The 14,035-nt window shown below is 41.5% G+C and overlaps 1 protein-coding gene across 1 annotated transcript; it reads right to left on the bottom strand.

Annotated features, from left to right (window-relative positions):
- Window positions 1-1,980: 1,980 nt before the first annotated feature.
- Window positions 1,981-8,640, bottom strand: rab11al (RAB11a, member RAS oncogene family, like). Its single transcript, XM_017708711.2, has 5 exons — window positions 8,251-8,640; window positions 5,448-5,643; window positions 4,437-4,630; window positions 3,696-3,776; window positions 1,981-2,911 (listed from the first exon to the last, which is right to left on the bottom strand). Exons 1-5 carry the CDS (start codon window positions 8,288-8,290, stop codon window positions 2,772-2,774), a joined length of 651 nt encoding a protein of 216 aa, XP_017564200.1. The 5' UTR covers window positions 8,291-8,640; the 3' UTR covers window positions 1,981-2,771.
- Window positions 8,641-14,035: the final 5,395 nt, after the last annotated feature.

Consider the following 14,035-nt stretch of genomic DNA (forward strand, 5'->3'; position numbering starts at 1 on the left):
TTGCCATACCATAGTCTTGGCTAGCCAATACTTTCAGAAGTCTTCTTTTAACTTCATTCAGTGTCGTGCCCACACGAGGCGTACGAATTGCAGGTTGATTTCTTAGCACATGTTCTTTGTGAGTTCTCATTTTTTGATATTTGATCAATGTATCTATGCCATACTAGTTTTGATTTTGGTTATTTTCAAAAATGTATTGTAAATGTTTCTAATAAAACAAATTTAATAATCTCAGTTTGTTGAAAGTCTGTGATCCAAGAGCTCCACGAAATGAGGTGAGCAAGTAAAAGCAAATACATTTTATTCATATTATATTCAAATATACAGACCAATAAAAAAAAAAAAAAAAAGTTCTTCAATCCCAAACAGTGTGAATGCCACTAATGCTAAAGGAACAGCAAGTCACATTTTTCTCATTTCAGTTGTAGGTTACATTACAATGCAGGGTCACATGGTTGGCCACGTCTAGTTATGAGAGATGTAAGGTGCATATTTCTGCTGAACGGCACTGGAAAGCGTGGCATTTTCCCCAGCTTATAGACTGCTGTGAGCCTTAATTTCACATCACCATGTCTTAGTAGTACTTAGTTTTCCAGTAGTGTTTTGGGGGGAAGAAAAAAAAAAAGTTATTGCCCTTTTAACCGAAACCATTATTGGGTGAAAGGTACTGTTGAATCCTACTTGAGAACATAGACTCAAGAATTTCTAAATGCAGATGAAGTATAACCACACCTAGTCTTACATGCAGTAATCAGCACGAACAGTCCCACAACACAGGACAAACACACATCAGCCTCGGTTTAGTTCTCCTGGCTAGAAATCTTAATTTAAACTCGAAAGTCATTAGTTCTTTAGTCATTGTGAGTGACGGGGATAAACAGGTGGCTCTCGAAACCGGCAATAACCAATGGTCACTGCTGAAGGACTCGTGTTTCTGCTGTCATGTAACCTTGTGTGTAAATTATGAAGCTGTTTCTTTGTCTTAAAAGAAAACTCCCAGCATTTTCAACCTAATCTCTCTTTGTCACGGCTGTAGCATTAGGTCAATTACCGCAGAGAAAATAAGTTCAACACATGTCCCTGCGACTAATGAGAGAACAGAAAATCCATTCACTCGGAAAATACTTGCAATAAGCCGTTTCAGCACCTCACGGACTTCTTCAAGTCAACTGGTTTTCAAGGAAATGCATTCAAATTGAGTTTTATATATATATATATATATATATGTGTGTGTCACAATAGGTCATATGCATGGATTAGATGGACATTAGGTTGACAAATGCCAAGTGTTTCATTAGAGTGCCGCAGTAGGTCCAGTACAGTTAAATGACATTTACCACGTTGCCTTTTCTTGTTCCTAGCCTGACCTACAAATTCAGCCCTGCGTCCCTTTCACCACACCTAACTATGGCCACAACTACAAGTAGAATGAGAGAAGGAGGGGGGGGCAGAAGAAAGAGAGAAAGATGGGACACAATTAACAGAGATCCCGGAGGGTATGGCTCTCTTCAGGTTACATATGGCAGATAATAGTGGTGGGCAATGAGGATTTCACTTACAGTAAGACAAGCCCCTTCCAGTACATCAGAAACTCCTCAGCGAGCAGCTCTGAGCGCCACTGTTGCTCAATCCTGCAACATAATACATCCACCTAGAGGATGAGCCTCCAGCCTGAGAGGGGCTGCTTCCTGCCTTGGTCTAATCCCTGCCTCTCTGTTTTCTAGCTGCAGAAAAAAAAATTAAAGTTAAATCACGATTACCGAAAGGACAACACCCAGAAAAGTCACCCATGCAACAACCACTGATCTCTTATCTCCTCAATGAAACTGCTCAAAAAAGCCAGATGTGCTCACGTTTTCAGTTTGACCACAGAAACGAGGCACTCGAAGCTCAGCAAAAACAAAAAAACAGACGTGCAAGCAGAAAAGCACCGATCTCTGCTGCTTTTAAAACAGTCAAATAACTTAACGACACAGACACTTTCAGGTCCTCATCAGAGTAAGCCGCTTTACTTTTTACTCCGGGCGCCCCAAATACAGAATGCCACTTAAAGGAAGTGAAGAGATTCACTCTCAATTAATGAACCCATAAATAAAAGACTTAATATAGGCAGAATAACAAGTTAACACCACCATGAGAAAACAGGTCCGTTGCAATAATAAAAATCTAGTCTCTCAGAATTGAATCTCAACAATATAATCTCAGAGGTTGCTCCACCCCTTGAGCCAGGCCTGATGAATAGACGGTACGAGACATACTGAGATGAGCTTGTGTTTCCCTTGTTCAAGGCTGCATTAGAAGTTAGACTAAAGGTGTAGTGGTTAATAAAAGCCTCCTCCCATCTAAAAATATATACCACACAGGCTTCTTGACTACTGTTGTACAATCTACGCACTATTCGGTGATAAAGTTCTTCCAGCATTCTGTTTGTTACCAGTTTGTCTTCTTTTGACAAAAGTGCATAAAAATATGGTCTTCCAGTACCATCTCTACCTAGTGAGAAAATATAAAGAATGATTCATCAGTCCAGTCCAGTCTATATATATATATATATATATAATATTTAAAAAAATCCTCTCTCTTCTCGTCCTATATTAAAGCTTATAAATTAGGGCATAACCGATAAAGCTTGTTACATTTGATAACGACAGGCTGCATAGTAAGTGACACCACAAACTAAGCAGAGCTGGACATGCGCAACTCCTGTCTCGCAGCCCATGGCCAGCCTGATGTCGGTTTTTCCCATGATCCTGTAGTGCTGTGGTGGCTGCTCAGTTGTTCTGGCAGCAGACGGTTTGCTTGGCAGAGCTCTGAGTGGGCTGCACCGTGATGGGCACTACGTTGGAGTTGGGTGAGAAATCGGCATCACCACGCCCTGAGATTTGCCTCTGAGAAACAATGCGATAGATTGCTGATTTAGAGAGACGGAGAGGGAGAGAAGAGAGCGGGAGAGAGGTACAGAGAGAGAGAGAGAGAGAGAGAGAGAGAGAGAGAGAGAGAGAGAGAGAGAGAGAGAGAGAGAGAGAGAGAGAGAGACAGACAGAGGGACAGACAGACAGACAGACAGACAGACAGACAGACAGAGAGAGAGAGAGAGAGAGAGAGAGAGAGAGAGAGAGAGAGAGAGAGAGAGAGAGAGAGAGAGAGAGAGAGAGAGAGAGAGAGAGAGAGAGAGAGAGAGAGAGAGAGAGAGAGAGAGAGCACTTTCAGCCAGTGGATGCAAAATCAACAGTGCTTAACTCTGCAAAATGGAAATGAACTCTATTACACTCAGACAAAATTAGTTAAAAATCCAAGGTACACCTAAAATAAGAAACGCCTTCTTAGAAAGCACCTTTTGAAATGTATATACACTTTTTGTGGAGCAAATCCTGATAATTTGACCTGAAAACGTGTCACTGGGGATTTACACAAGTCAGTGGCTTAGAATTTGCTGCCACCTAATGGCAGATGATGGAAACAATATTAGGCGTTCCTGCGCCGGTTAGTGTGTTAATCTTTGCTTATTCAAAATATCGGTTTGACATGAATAAAAGATATAACAAATACAATTATTGAAAAAATATGTAAACTAGAAAGCAAACCTGTGCTGATTTAATAGGTTTTATTCGTGTGGAAATGATGCAGGCATTAAAATTGATTAAACCCAGTGCGTTACCTTATTATTCAATGTGGTTATTTATCAGCGCACTGACCTGTGAGAATGGTCTGGAAGGCAAGCTCTACATTAGAGGAGTCCAAAGCAGACGTCTCGAGAAAAGAAAGTCCATGCTTCTCTGAAAAACACACACACACACACACACACACACACACACACACACAATTCAGAAACTTGAACACACATTTCAGAAAAGCTGGCATGAGCCATTACATTTCAATTTAGTAAGATTATTAGACCACTGTACTATATAGTCATTTAACCTGAGTTTCAGCAGCAATTAGGTATTTCTTGCTGATACAAACAAGAGTAAATAAATTAATAATGATCTAACAGCACATGAAATAAGAAGTAAGGGTCAATGGGCTCTAGAGACATGTAATTTAATTTTCTAGTCATTTTAAAGTAATAACAGCTAAATATGTGAATCTCTCAAGCATTATGGCACATTTTTTAAAGGGATAAATTCTACTAGTTTCCTACTGACTTATCAAATGACTACAGTGTCATTTGGAACTTGGAAGAGTTCAATAGCTTCAGTGCTTAGAAAACACACCCTCAATTTAATGCACATCATTTAAAATACCATCTGAGGGCATAAATCACTTCCAAACACTGATCTTAAAGTTTCATCAGCTCACAAACTTCGCCAATGAGTGAAACATTAGGCGTCACTGGAATATAAAGACTACTCTGTGTGAACTGTGAGCATCTTAAATGAAACACACACAATAAATGCCACTGTAAATAAAGCAAAAGTAATTTATGCTGAACTGACCTGCGAATGCCTTGGCCTCATCTGTAGGCACAGCCCTCAGGTGCCGCAGGTCGCTTTTATTGCCCACCAGCATGATGACGATGTTGCTGTCGGCATGGTCCTGCAGCTCCTTCAGCCAACGCTCTGCGTTCTCATACGTCAAATGCTTCGCAATGTCATACACCAGGAGAGCACCCACAGCACCACGGTAGTATCTGCAAACAAACCCCGGCAGCAGGATTAATAAAAGTGCAGGCAGAGCTAATAAAGATAAGAACGCCTGAAGAGCAGCGTAACTAGTTGTTACGATAATGTCATGGGAATTTTTATAAACACACCAGAGCCACAGGAATTCACAGAGACGAAAATGAAAACCACGGTCATCAGTAAGCACCACATTAAGCATTTCGGAATGAATGGTGATCTTTTTCACTGTACCAGTCCTACAAACGCACCTAACTTTAAAAATCATGTAAGGGATAAAGTTCTGCGGCTGCTCAGAGAACAGATCTGGTGTATTGTCAGTTAAATTCTTACGGGATCCGTTTAAAGAAGTAAATACACCTGTAAATTTTCATTTTGCCATTATGAATTTTCTTCCACGTGCACCTGGTAATGGGAAAAGCTAAGGTCAAAATTAAATTAAGGTCCGAGTTAAAAGGTCTATTCTAATATTTGTTTTCACTTTCTGCTCTAAAATCTGATTCGCCAAGTCACAAGTACTCAGTACGCACACACGTGACCACGAGGCTCAGCTGAATTCTGCCTTAATGTGTCAAGTTCTTAAAATCCACTGTTCTGTTTACGGAATAATCTTTGACCAATAGGTCACTTGGGAAGCACCGTCTACTGTTAATGGACTTTGCTGCTTGCATTGCTATTTTATAAAACATTAGATATTGTCACTGTTTTATAAAGGCAATACGCCACTTGGGACATGGGTTACGATGATTTTACCACAGGTAAAGAAGTTATACAACACTATGCCTAACAACATGCTTGTAACTCGTAGATTGTTGCTTTAATACTCACGCTGAGGTGATGGCTCGATATCTCTCTTGGCCTGCTGTGTCCCAAATCTGAGCTTTGACGGTCTTGCCCTCCACCAGGATGCTGCGAGTGGCGAACTCCACGCCAATGGTGCTCTTGCTCTCCAGGTTGAACTCATTGCGCGTGAAACGGGACAGCAGGTTGCTCTTCCCGACGCCAGAGTCTCCAATCAGAACCACTGAGGAGGTTTCAAAACGGCAGGCAGTGAGATTATAATGTCAGAGGAGGCACGATGAGACTGGTAGGTTTGGCTGGCTGGTTTTAAGCCCTTTCTTAAAGAATTGTAAAAGGACTGGTCTAACCACAGAAACTACCCAGCACCACCAGTGAACCTACAAGTTTCTTCTGAGCTTTTAAAAATAATAGTGATGGTAAAATAGCAGTAAAGCTGGGGACTATGTTTACTTACTCCTCTCCACCATAAATGAGGTATTTTTCAGCCAAAACCTTCTAAACAACATCTCAGACATCAACCCATGTATTAATAACCACTTCATGTTATAATTTTCTGAGAGGGAGGTTTTAGAGGCATTAAACTCTTCTGATGTCTGGTTCCCATCACCACCACTGTAAATAAGTCTGCGCCGGTACGTTTCTCTACAACTGAGCATTTGACATCAAACCACTCTGAATGACTGTTTACATTTTAACCATTTCATTATGCATTAATAAAAACAACAGCAACAATAATATTACTGGAATTCCCCTGTAATGACCTTGACTGGAAATTATATTAACAAAGGCTGGTCTCTGACTTTTACTCAGTACTGTAAATCACATAGTACTGTATTTTATTATTATTATTATTTATTTACACCATTTGAAATTGCAATCTTCCTTTTACATTGTATGAATACTAAATGGAGCAATAGAAATGGTCCAAAACTTCCAGACATAAAATCTCATCACATTAATGTAATAAGTTACCATTTCAGACATAGAAGGTTTTGCTACACCAGCCACAGATGCAGACCACGTAAAGTAAAACATAGCTGGGATAGTTGGGACAGTGTAGTGGGTAACACCCCTGCCTTCTACACTGTAGACTGGGGTTCAATCCCCACCCTACACTATACCAATAAGAGTCCTTGGGCAAGACTCCTAACACCGCCTTGGCCTACCTATGTAAAATGATCAAATCTGGATTAGAGTGTCAGCCAAATGCCATAAATGTAAAACATCAGACACCCCTTAATTAACCAGTGACCGGGTGATGTAGTTAACCTTCAGCTAAACCGCGCACCTGAGGGAAAGTTGGTCAACTGGCTATTCAGCAGGAACTGGCTCTGTGCGGAAGGCCGAGCCGTAACTCACTAGTAATGACTGAGTCATGACCAAACAGTGAGGGGTGCAGCAGCATTTCACAGGTGGGGCTCTTTGTTTAAAACACACCAAGGGGAAGATTCAAAGCACGTCGAAATAAAACGCCCCCACAGGCTGGTTCATAAAGCCCCGCTTTACCTGGAGCCAAAACAAGCGATAGAACAGAACATAATAAGATAATGTTCACTTTTTCCTCTTTACACCTAACCTGAACTGAACAAGGCATCGTTACTAGAGGTCTGATGTCATGTCTGTATGGAAAACACATGGTGTAAAAGGAGATTCACGCAGGTCTTTCCGGTTCTACTGCATCTGGGGCCTTTCCGCTTGGGAACAAAGACGGCTAATGTTGGCTTTTCATTCAAAAGACCTCTGGGTTGCTTTTTAAAACTCGTTCTGATTAAATCAATGCCATGATAGACTATCTGTATGCTTTCAGTAAAGAACCTGGACCCAAAAAAAAAAGCAACGATAAAGCTCCAGCTCAATTTAGAAGGGAGCTGTTGCAGAAAATTACAACCTGGCTACTGTGAAACTACATCATTTGGAAATAAACAGCTGTTTTCTTAGTGTCAGCTTTCAGACCTCGTTTCCCAAAGTCCTATGGAGGAGTGACATCTCTTTTCCGCAGCCAGCTATAATGTCTATGGCCATGTCTCGGTCTTATTACTGCTTAAGAGCAACTAGTAAGGGTCAGTTCACAAAATAACTGATCCATTTAGGCCAAACACCAGGTATCGGGCTGCATCTTTCTAACTACTATAACTACATTACATAAAACCATTAAAGGGAAATTCCAGATTTTCTAAAATTGTCCATAATACAGTGCTCAAGTCATTTAGAGTGATTTGATGAGAAATACCAACGTGATATGAACCAGGGTTCTTGTCTACAAGGCAAATATAGCCCTTATATTCTCTATCCAGACCCACCAGTGAACCTACAGCCTTTATTTCTAACTGTGCTGTGTTCACAGTGACAAAAAGGGGTTTTTATAGCAAAATTTTCTTACACAATGACCACAAAACCAACGTCTCAGATGCCAGGCAGCTTACTCATGACCATTCATTTCATGTGACAACCTTCTGTGAGGGAGCTTTTAGAGGTGGACGTCTGGTTCCATTCATGACCACTGTAAACAAATCTGGCTCGTTAGGTTTCTCTACAACGAAGCACTTCGCACCAAACCACTCCGAATGACTTTGTTTACAGGTTAAGAGGCTGAATTGTGTAAAAATTTGCACATTTGGTGGAGCTCCCCTTCAGCTCCTTCGAAGCGTGAGGCGTTCTGGCAACAGTGGAATCAACGCGTAGCTCGTATTTCGGTCCACAGGCATTAAATATCGCACTTTTAAGCATCTAATGAGGGTTTTGTGTCGTCTGGGCTGTTAAGTCGAGCTGAGCGACAGCCGAGTTAGCGTCTAGCTCCTGTGGTGAAGTTGCAGCTAGCTTAGCCACTCACCTTTGAAGAGATAGTCGTACTCTTCTTCCCTGCCCGTCATTGCTTCAGTCCCGTATCGATTAGGCGAGTTAAATCCCGCAGAAACAACAAGCGAAACACTTTTTTCCTCTGAGGGGTTTCCACTGAGCTGAGCCGGCGGTCGAAGCCGTAACTTAGCTTTCGGCTAACTAACCGTTTCACGTCAAAGTAAGTTGTTATGAAGAGAAGACGGCAGCTCGTTCGTTTGCCGGAGGAGCCCAAGAAAAGCACATTCCGCTTAAAACGAGCTCGTCAAACAACGTTCAGCGAGGTAAACATATGATAATTTTTAATTATAACCCCAGTTTTGAAGCCAAAACGTCGAGGATCTCGTCCGCCTGCGTCACCAAAACTTTCGGGGCTCGTTTCTAGCTCCTAGCGACGTTAACACCTGCCACCAGCCGGCATCTGATTGGCTCGTTCGCTTGTCAATCACCAAGCGGCGCCCAATGAGCGAGCGCACTGGTTTTGGCAGGTGAGCGGCGTCATGGCCGCATCGCCCCGCCCCCTCGGTGACAGCAAAGAAGGCGATTACAGCACCTGAACTGCCACGTAGGAGGAGAAAGGAGTCCATTCCACACTGAAACACCTGACTGGGCGGAATCAGCCTGCTTATCAGACGCTTATCAGCCGGAATGTTCTTCCTCTCAGGGAAAAAGGTTTTTAGCCAGGTATCTGTTACTAGGAAGTGAAGAAGTAGTCACACACGTGGTCAGGGCCTGATGGTGCCTTTGGGCATCAGAGCCACAGTGCAGTGTCCCCAAGAGCCCACTGAAAATAATCACTCTGTTTAGACCGAGCACCAGGCCGCTCGGCCGCTTCTCTCTAGCTACTATTTTACATAAGACTATTAAAGTGGAAGCCCACTGAATTTTTCCATAATTCAATGGTTAAGATACACTATATGGTTAAGATATGAGTTGGTCCCCACTTTGTATTATGATTTCCCTTCACTGGAATTGAGGGTTGTAGGCCAGCCCCTGAAAAACAACCCCACATCATTATCCCTCCTCTACCAAACTTTACAGCTGGCACAGTGCAGACAGCCAGGTAACGTTCTCCTGGCATTCGCCAAACCCAGACTCGTCCATCAGACTGACAGACAGAGAAGCGTGATTCGTCACCCCACAGAATACTTTTCCACTGCTTCAGAGTCTGGTGGTGGCGCTTTTACGCCTCTCCGTCCAAGGCTTGGCATTGTGCTTGGTGATGTTAGACTTACATGCAGATGCTCGGGCATGGACACCCATGCCATGAAGCTCCTGGCACACAGTTTTTGTGCTGATGTTGATGCCGGAGGAGGTTTGTATCTCAGCACTCGGCGACCTGCTCTGTCCCTTTACATGGTCTGTTGCTTCACAATAATTTCAGGTCTTGTGATGTGTGAATAGATTTCAAGTAAGCCCAGAGGCCTAGTTTCAATCACTGACACAAAAGTAAGTGGGAGACCCTCAGAAGAGGCTGAGGGGCGTCTCGAGATTAGTTTTAAATTCCAGTACACCGTTTTAAATGTTGTTGTCTCTTTTTTTGCACTGAACCTGTTAAACACTTACCTGTGTGGGTCTATCCCCCCTCGTCGAGCTGGTCCTTCCTGACGTTACCTGAATTTGTTTGTCATCAGTTGCTGTTTAGCTAAAGCAAGAATAACCAGTTTAAGACCAGCTTTTTATTTATTTTATGAACAACATTTGACAGAGTGAGAAAGCACCCCCAGCTATTGTACTTTGTGTTTCACATCCTGTAAAATCTGTGTAACTTTTATCAAACAATTTATATGAGAAGTTTCAGTCAGGTTTTCATTCCCACCATAGTACAGAGACAGTATTGATTTGCGTTATGAATGACCTCAGGCTCAGCGCTGATGCACACAATCCTTTTATTTTGGTTTTATTAGATCTTAGTGCAGCCTTTGATACCATTGACCACAAGATTTTACTCCAGTGTCCTGAATGCTGGGTTGGCCTCTGGGGCACAGTTTTAGAATGGGTTAAATCGTATTTAAGTGATAGATAGTTTATGGTTTCACTTGGTAATCATTCATCAAAACGATATGCCATTTCTTGTGGAGTCCCCCAAGGTTCAGTCTTAGGGCCTTTGCTTTTCTCATTGTACATGGTACCTCTAGGTGATGTCATTAGGAAGCATAGTATAAATTTTGCTGACGACACCCAGCTATGCATTTCTACTCCTTCTGAAGATCAAGACTCTGTAGACAGACTAACCAGCTGTGCGTCAGATGTTTCTCAGTGGATGTCGCAAAAATTTCTACAACTAAATCATGAAAAAACTGAATTATTGATCGTTGGTACAGAAACTCAGAGAAAAATGAGTTTTGAGAAACTGTTTAGCTTCATGTACCGAACCTGAAGTATGAAATCTGAGAGTGATCTTAGACTCTGAGCTCTGTTTTATCTGCATGTAAACACAGTCACTAAAGTAGCTTTTCTCTCTCAGAGCGACGCAGAGAAACTTGTTCATGCATTTCTTACATTAGAGTTGATCACTGTAATGATCTTCTTACTGGACTTCCTATGAGAAGTACACATCCCTTACAACTCGTACAAAACGCAGCAGCGTGGATCCAAAACAAAAACAAAAAAAGAGATCACATCACTCCCGTTTTGAAGGAACCACACTGGCTGTCTGTATCATTCAGGATAGATTTCAAGGCTCTGCTACTCGTCTTTAAAGCTCAAAACAACCTTAAAGCACTGCTTACATCACAGAGTGTCTGTCTGTTTATGTTCCAGCACGTAATCTAAGATCTGCAGACATTGGCCTTCAACAGTCACCCTCTGTAAAACAACAGAAAACATGGAGAGAGTTCTTCTGCTTCAAAACAGTGGAACTCAATTCCACCTTTTATTAGACAGTCAAGCTCAGTGCTCATTTTTAAGAAACATCTAAAAACGAATCTCTTTAAATTAGCGTTTAATTAAAACTCAGTGTCTGGCGGTGTTTATCTTTATCCTGTAATTTAATCTTCTTTTTATTCTGATTCTAATTAAATACTAATTTAATACTAATTTCTTCTATAGCTATGTTTTATCACCTGTCTGTAAAGCACTTTGAGCTGCCACCGGCATGAAAAGTGCTGTATAAATAAAATTATTATTAAAAATTATTATTATTATACCAACTACGCCCAGAAGGCCCTCCTTTGCATAAGACGATGTTAGCTAGCTGGATAACAGCTGCTTGCCTAAATAATCTCTCCCCTTATCTTACCTTAAATGGTTCCTTCAGACTGATGGAGAATGTGTTGTATAGGGTTCTATACAGTGGGATTGATTCAAGTTTGACATTGTAACAATAGCAGAACCCTTTTTGGTGCCATGTAGAACCATAAACAACACATCAGCTTGAAGAACCGTTTTTATCACGGAAAGAACCTTTTAAGCATGTGAAAGAGTCTTTGACTGTTCATGTACTCAACCTGTACAATGCACAGTGTCGTGAAAAAGTTTTTGCCCCTTCTCAATTTCTTCTGTTTTTGCATATTTGTCACGCTTGAATGTTTCAGATCATTACACCTTTTATTAGTAGACAAAGAAACCAAAGTAAACACAAAATGCAGTTTTTTTAAACAATGATGTAATTCATTCAAGGAAAAGTGCTGTTCAGCCCTGCCTGGGTAAATTCAATGGACTATTGGGTTCAGTTTCACTGTAGCCACATTCGGGCACGATCACTGCCAGACCTGCTGGACCTAAACATCACTTAAATAGAACCTGCCTGGCAATGTGAAGCAGCTAGAACGTCTCAGAAAGCAGTTCTAAACGTTCTAAAGAGATTCAAATACAGGTGCGAAACAAAGTCACTGAAGTCTACCTTTCTGGAAAGGGTTACAAAGCCATTGCTGAGGCTCTTGAACTCCAGGGAACCACAGTGAGAACCATTATCTACAAATGGAGAAAATTTGGAACAACGGAGAGCCTTGTCAAGAGTGGCCAGTTCCACCAAACGCGCCAAACACCAACTTCACCAAACACGCATCAACGACTCATTCAGGAGGTCATAAAGAACCCAGACGAGCATCAAAGGCACTGCAGGCCTCACTTGCCTCATTTAAGGTAAATGTACACAATTCCACATTAAGAAAGTCACTGGGCCACAAAGAACGCAACAGCTCGTTTCACATTTTTCCCAACCCCTACATTTACTCTTGAGAATTTTTTTTATTAATAATTTTATAAACATCTTTTTCATTTCTTTCAAAGTAAAGTTACAAGGTTTAGATGTATCATAAGTTTAACTGGAAATAAATGCTGTCCCACATTTTCATGTCACTACCAAAACAACACTCCCAAGTTTTAGTCCACAGGTGGAGCTTTATTTTAGCCACACCCCTGCATTATACAGCAAGAAGTGAGACCCCCCGGTCCCTTGTGGCCACATGGTGAGCAGTTAGATCCCATTGTTTTAAAATAAGTGCTTCCCAAAGTCTGAAGATCAGTGTGTAACATTCAGAATTGGCACTACTGAAACACACATTTTCTGCAGTGAAGTATTTTTTGTGTTTTGTGTTACAAACTCTGTATCTAAGCAATGAGTCTGACCGCTGTAGGAGACACTTCTTACTTTGCCACAAACAGAAAACGGACACTTTTAAGATCACATTTGACCGACAGCCGTTTTGCTCAGAAGATCAGACAAACACTAAATTCCCAAACTGTCGTCACCACTGAGCAGCTTTTCAGTCGGCAGCTGTGACAGAAGAACAGCTGAACAACCTGGAATCAGCCAGAAATGAACCCAACACCATTCGCCAAACTAAACGGGCTGTAAGAAGCTTTACAGACCGGCTGGAACAAAACAACATTAATACTGATCTGGACAAACTGACCAAACTGAGCTGAACCTGATATTGGGTCAGTTTTACAGCTCAGTCTGATTTGGTCCGACTCTGAAGATCAGACACGTCTGGCGAATGGTGTTGGGTTCATTTCTGGCTGATTCCAGGTTGTTTAGCTGTTCTTCTGTCACAGCTGCCGACTGAAAAGCTGCTCAGTGGTGACGACAGTTTGGGAATTTAGTGTAAGGAGCTGGAGAACGAACTGCCGGCTGAGCAGCGAGTGGGCGGAGCTCGTTACTCTGACGTAGCAGCGAGCTGCTTGTTAAGGAGCTGTAATTAGGAGGAAGGAACTGAACATTAAAACATATTAAACGCAGCGTTCACGGCCAGTTTATTCATTTATTTAACTGTTGTATTAAAGCAGTAGAGCACTCGAGGAGTGAGTTATCACCAATGACATCACGGCTGTGATGATCTACGGCCACCAGATCACAGTCGGGATGTTATTTCATGATAACACACCCCCTCTCGGGTTCTACTGCTTAAATATTATGATTTTATGTGTGTTCAACTCTTCAAAGCTGTGCTTGCTTGTCATGTACTGGTTGCATTTTTGAGTTCTGCATGAAATGAGCTTGTTTGATTAAAGTTTGGGTGGTTATGGTTGTTTTGGCAGTTATAAAATGGAATGTTCAATCATTTGTTTTAAAAATAAAACATAAATCGGGTGTAGAGTCACTCAAAGCAAAGGGATTTTAGTCTAAGTCAGTTTAAAACAGTCCATACAGTTGAACAGTCTTATGCAAAGGTTTGGATACGTTAAATTCAGGAAATAAAAAATATGCTCTAAGAATGAGCAGAAGATGACATATTTAACTTCCCTGTAGGAAATTCGGTCATTTAATTTAAATTTTTAAAAAATCAACAAAAGAGGCCTTTTGATGAAGGGTGCCCAAACTTTTGCACACAACT

Source organism: Pygocentrus nattereri, chromosome 24, assembly GCF_015220715.1.
Source record: "Pygocentrus nattereri isolate fPygNat1 chromosome 24, fPygNat1.pri, whole genome shotgun sequence".
NCBI lineage: Eukaryota > Metazoa > Chordata > Actinopteri > Characiformes > Serrasalmidae > Pygocentrus > Pygocentrus nattereri.

What these genes read in the sequence shown, in the direction of transcription:
- rab11al (XM_017708711.2), bottom strand. Translation starts at nt 8,290, where the DNA reads ATGACGGGCAGGGAAGAAGAGTACGACTATCTCTTCAAAG. An exon ending in TATCGAGCCATCACCTCAGC is followed by an intron (nt 4,631 to 5,447) that starts GTGAGTATTAAA and finishes GTTTGTTTGCAG; the next exon opens with ATACTACCGTGGTGCTGTGG. An exon ending in TGAGGCCAAGGCATTCGCAG is followed by an intron (nt 3,777 to 4,436) that starts GTCAGTTCAGCA and finishes TGTGTTTTTCAG; the next exon opens with AGAAGCATGGACTTTCTTTT.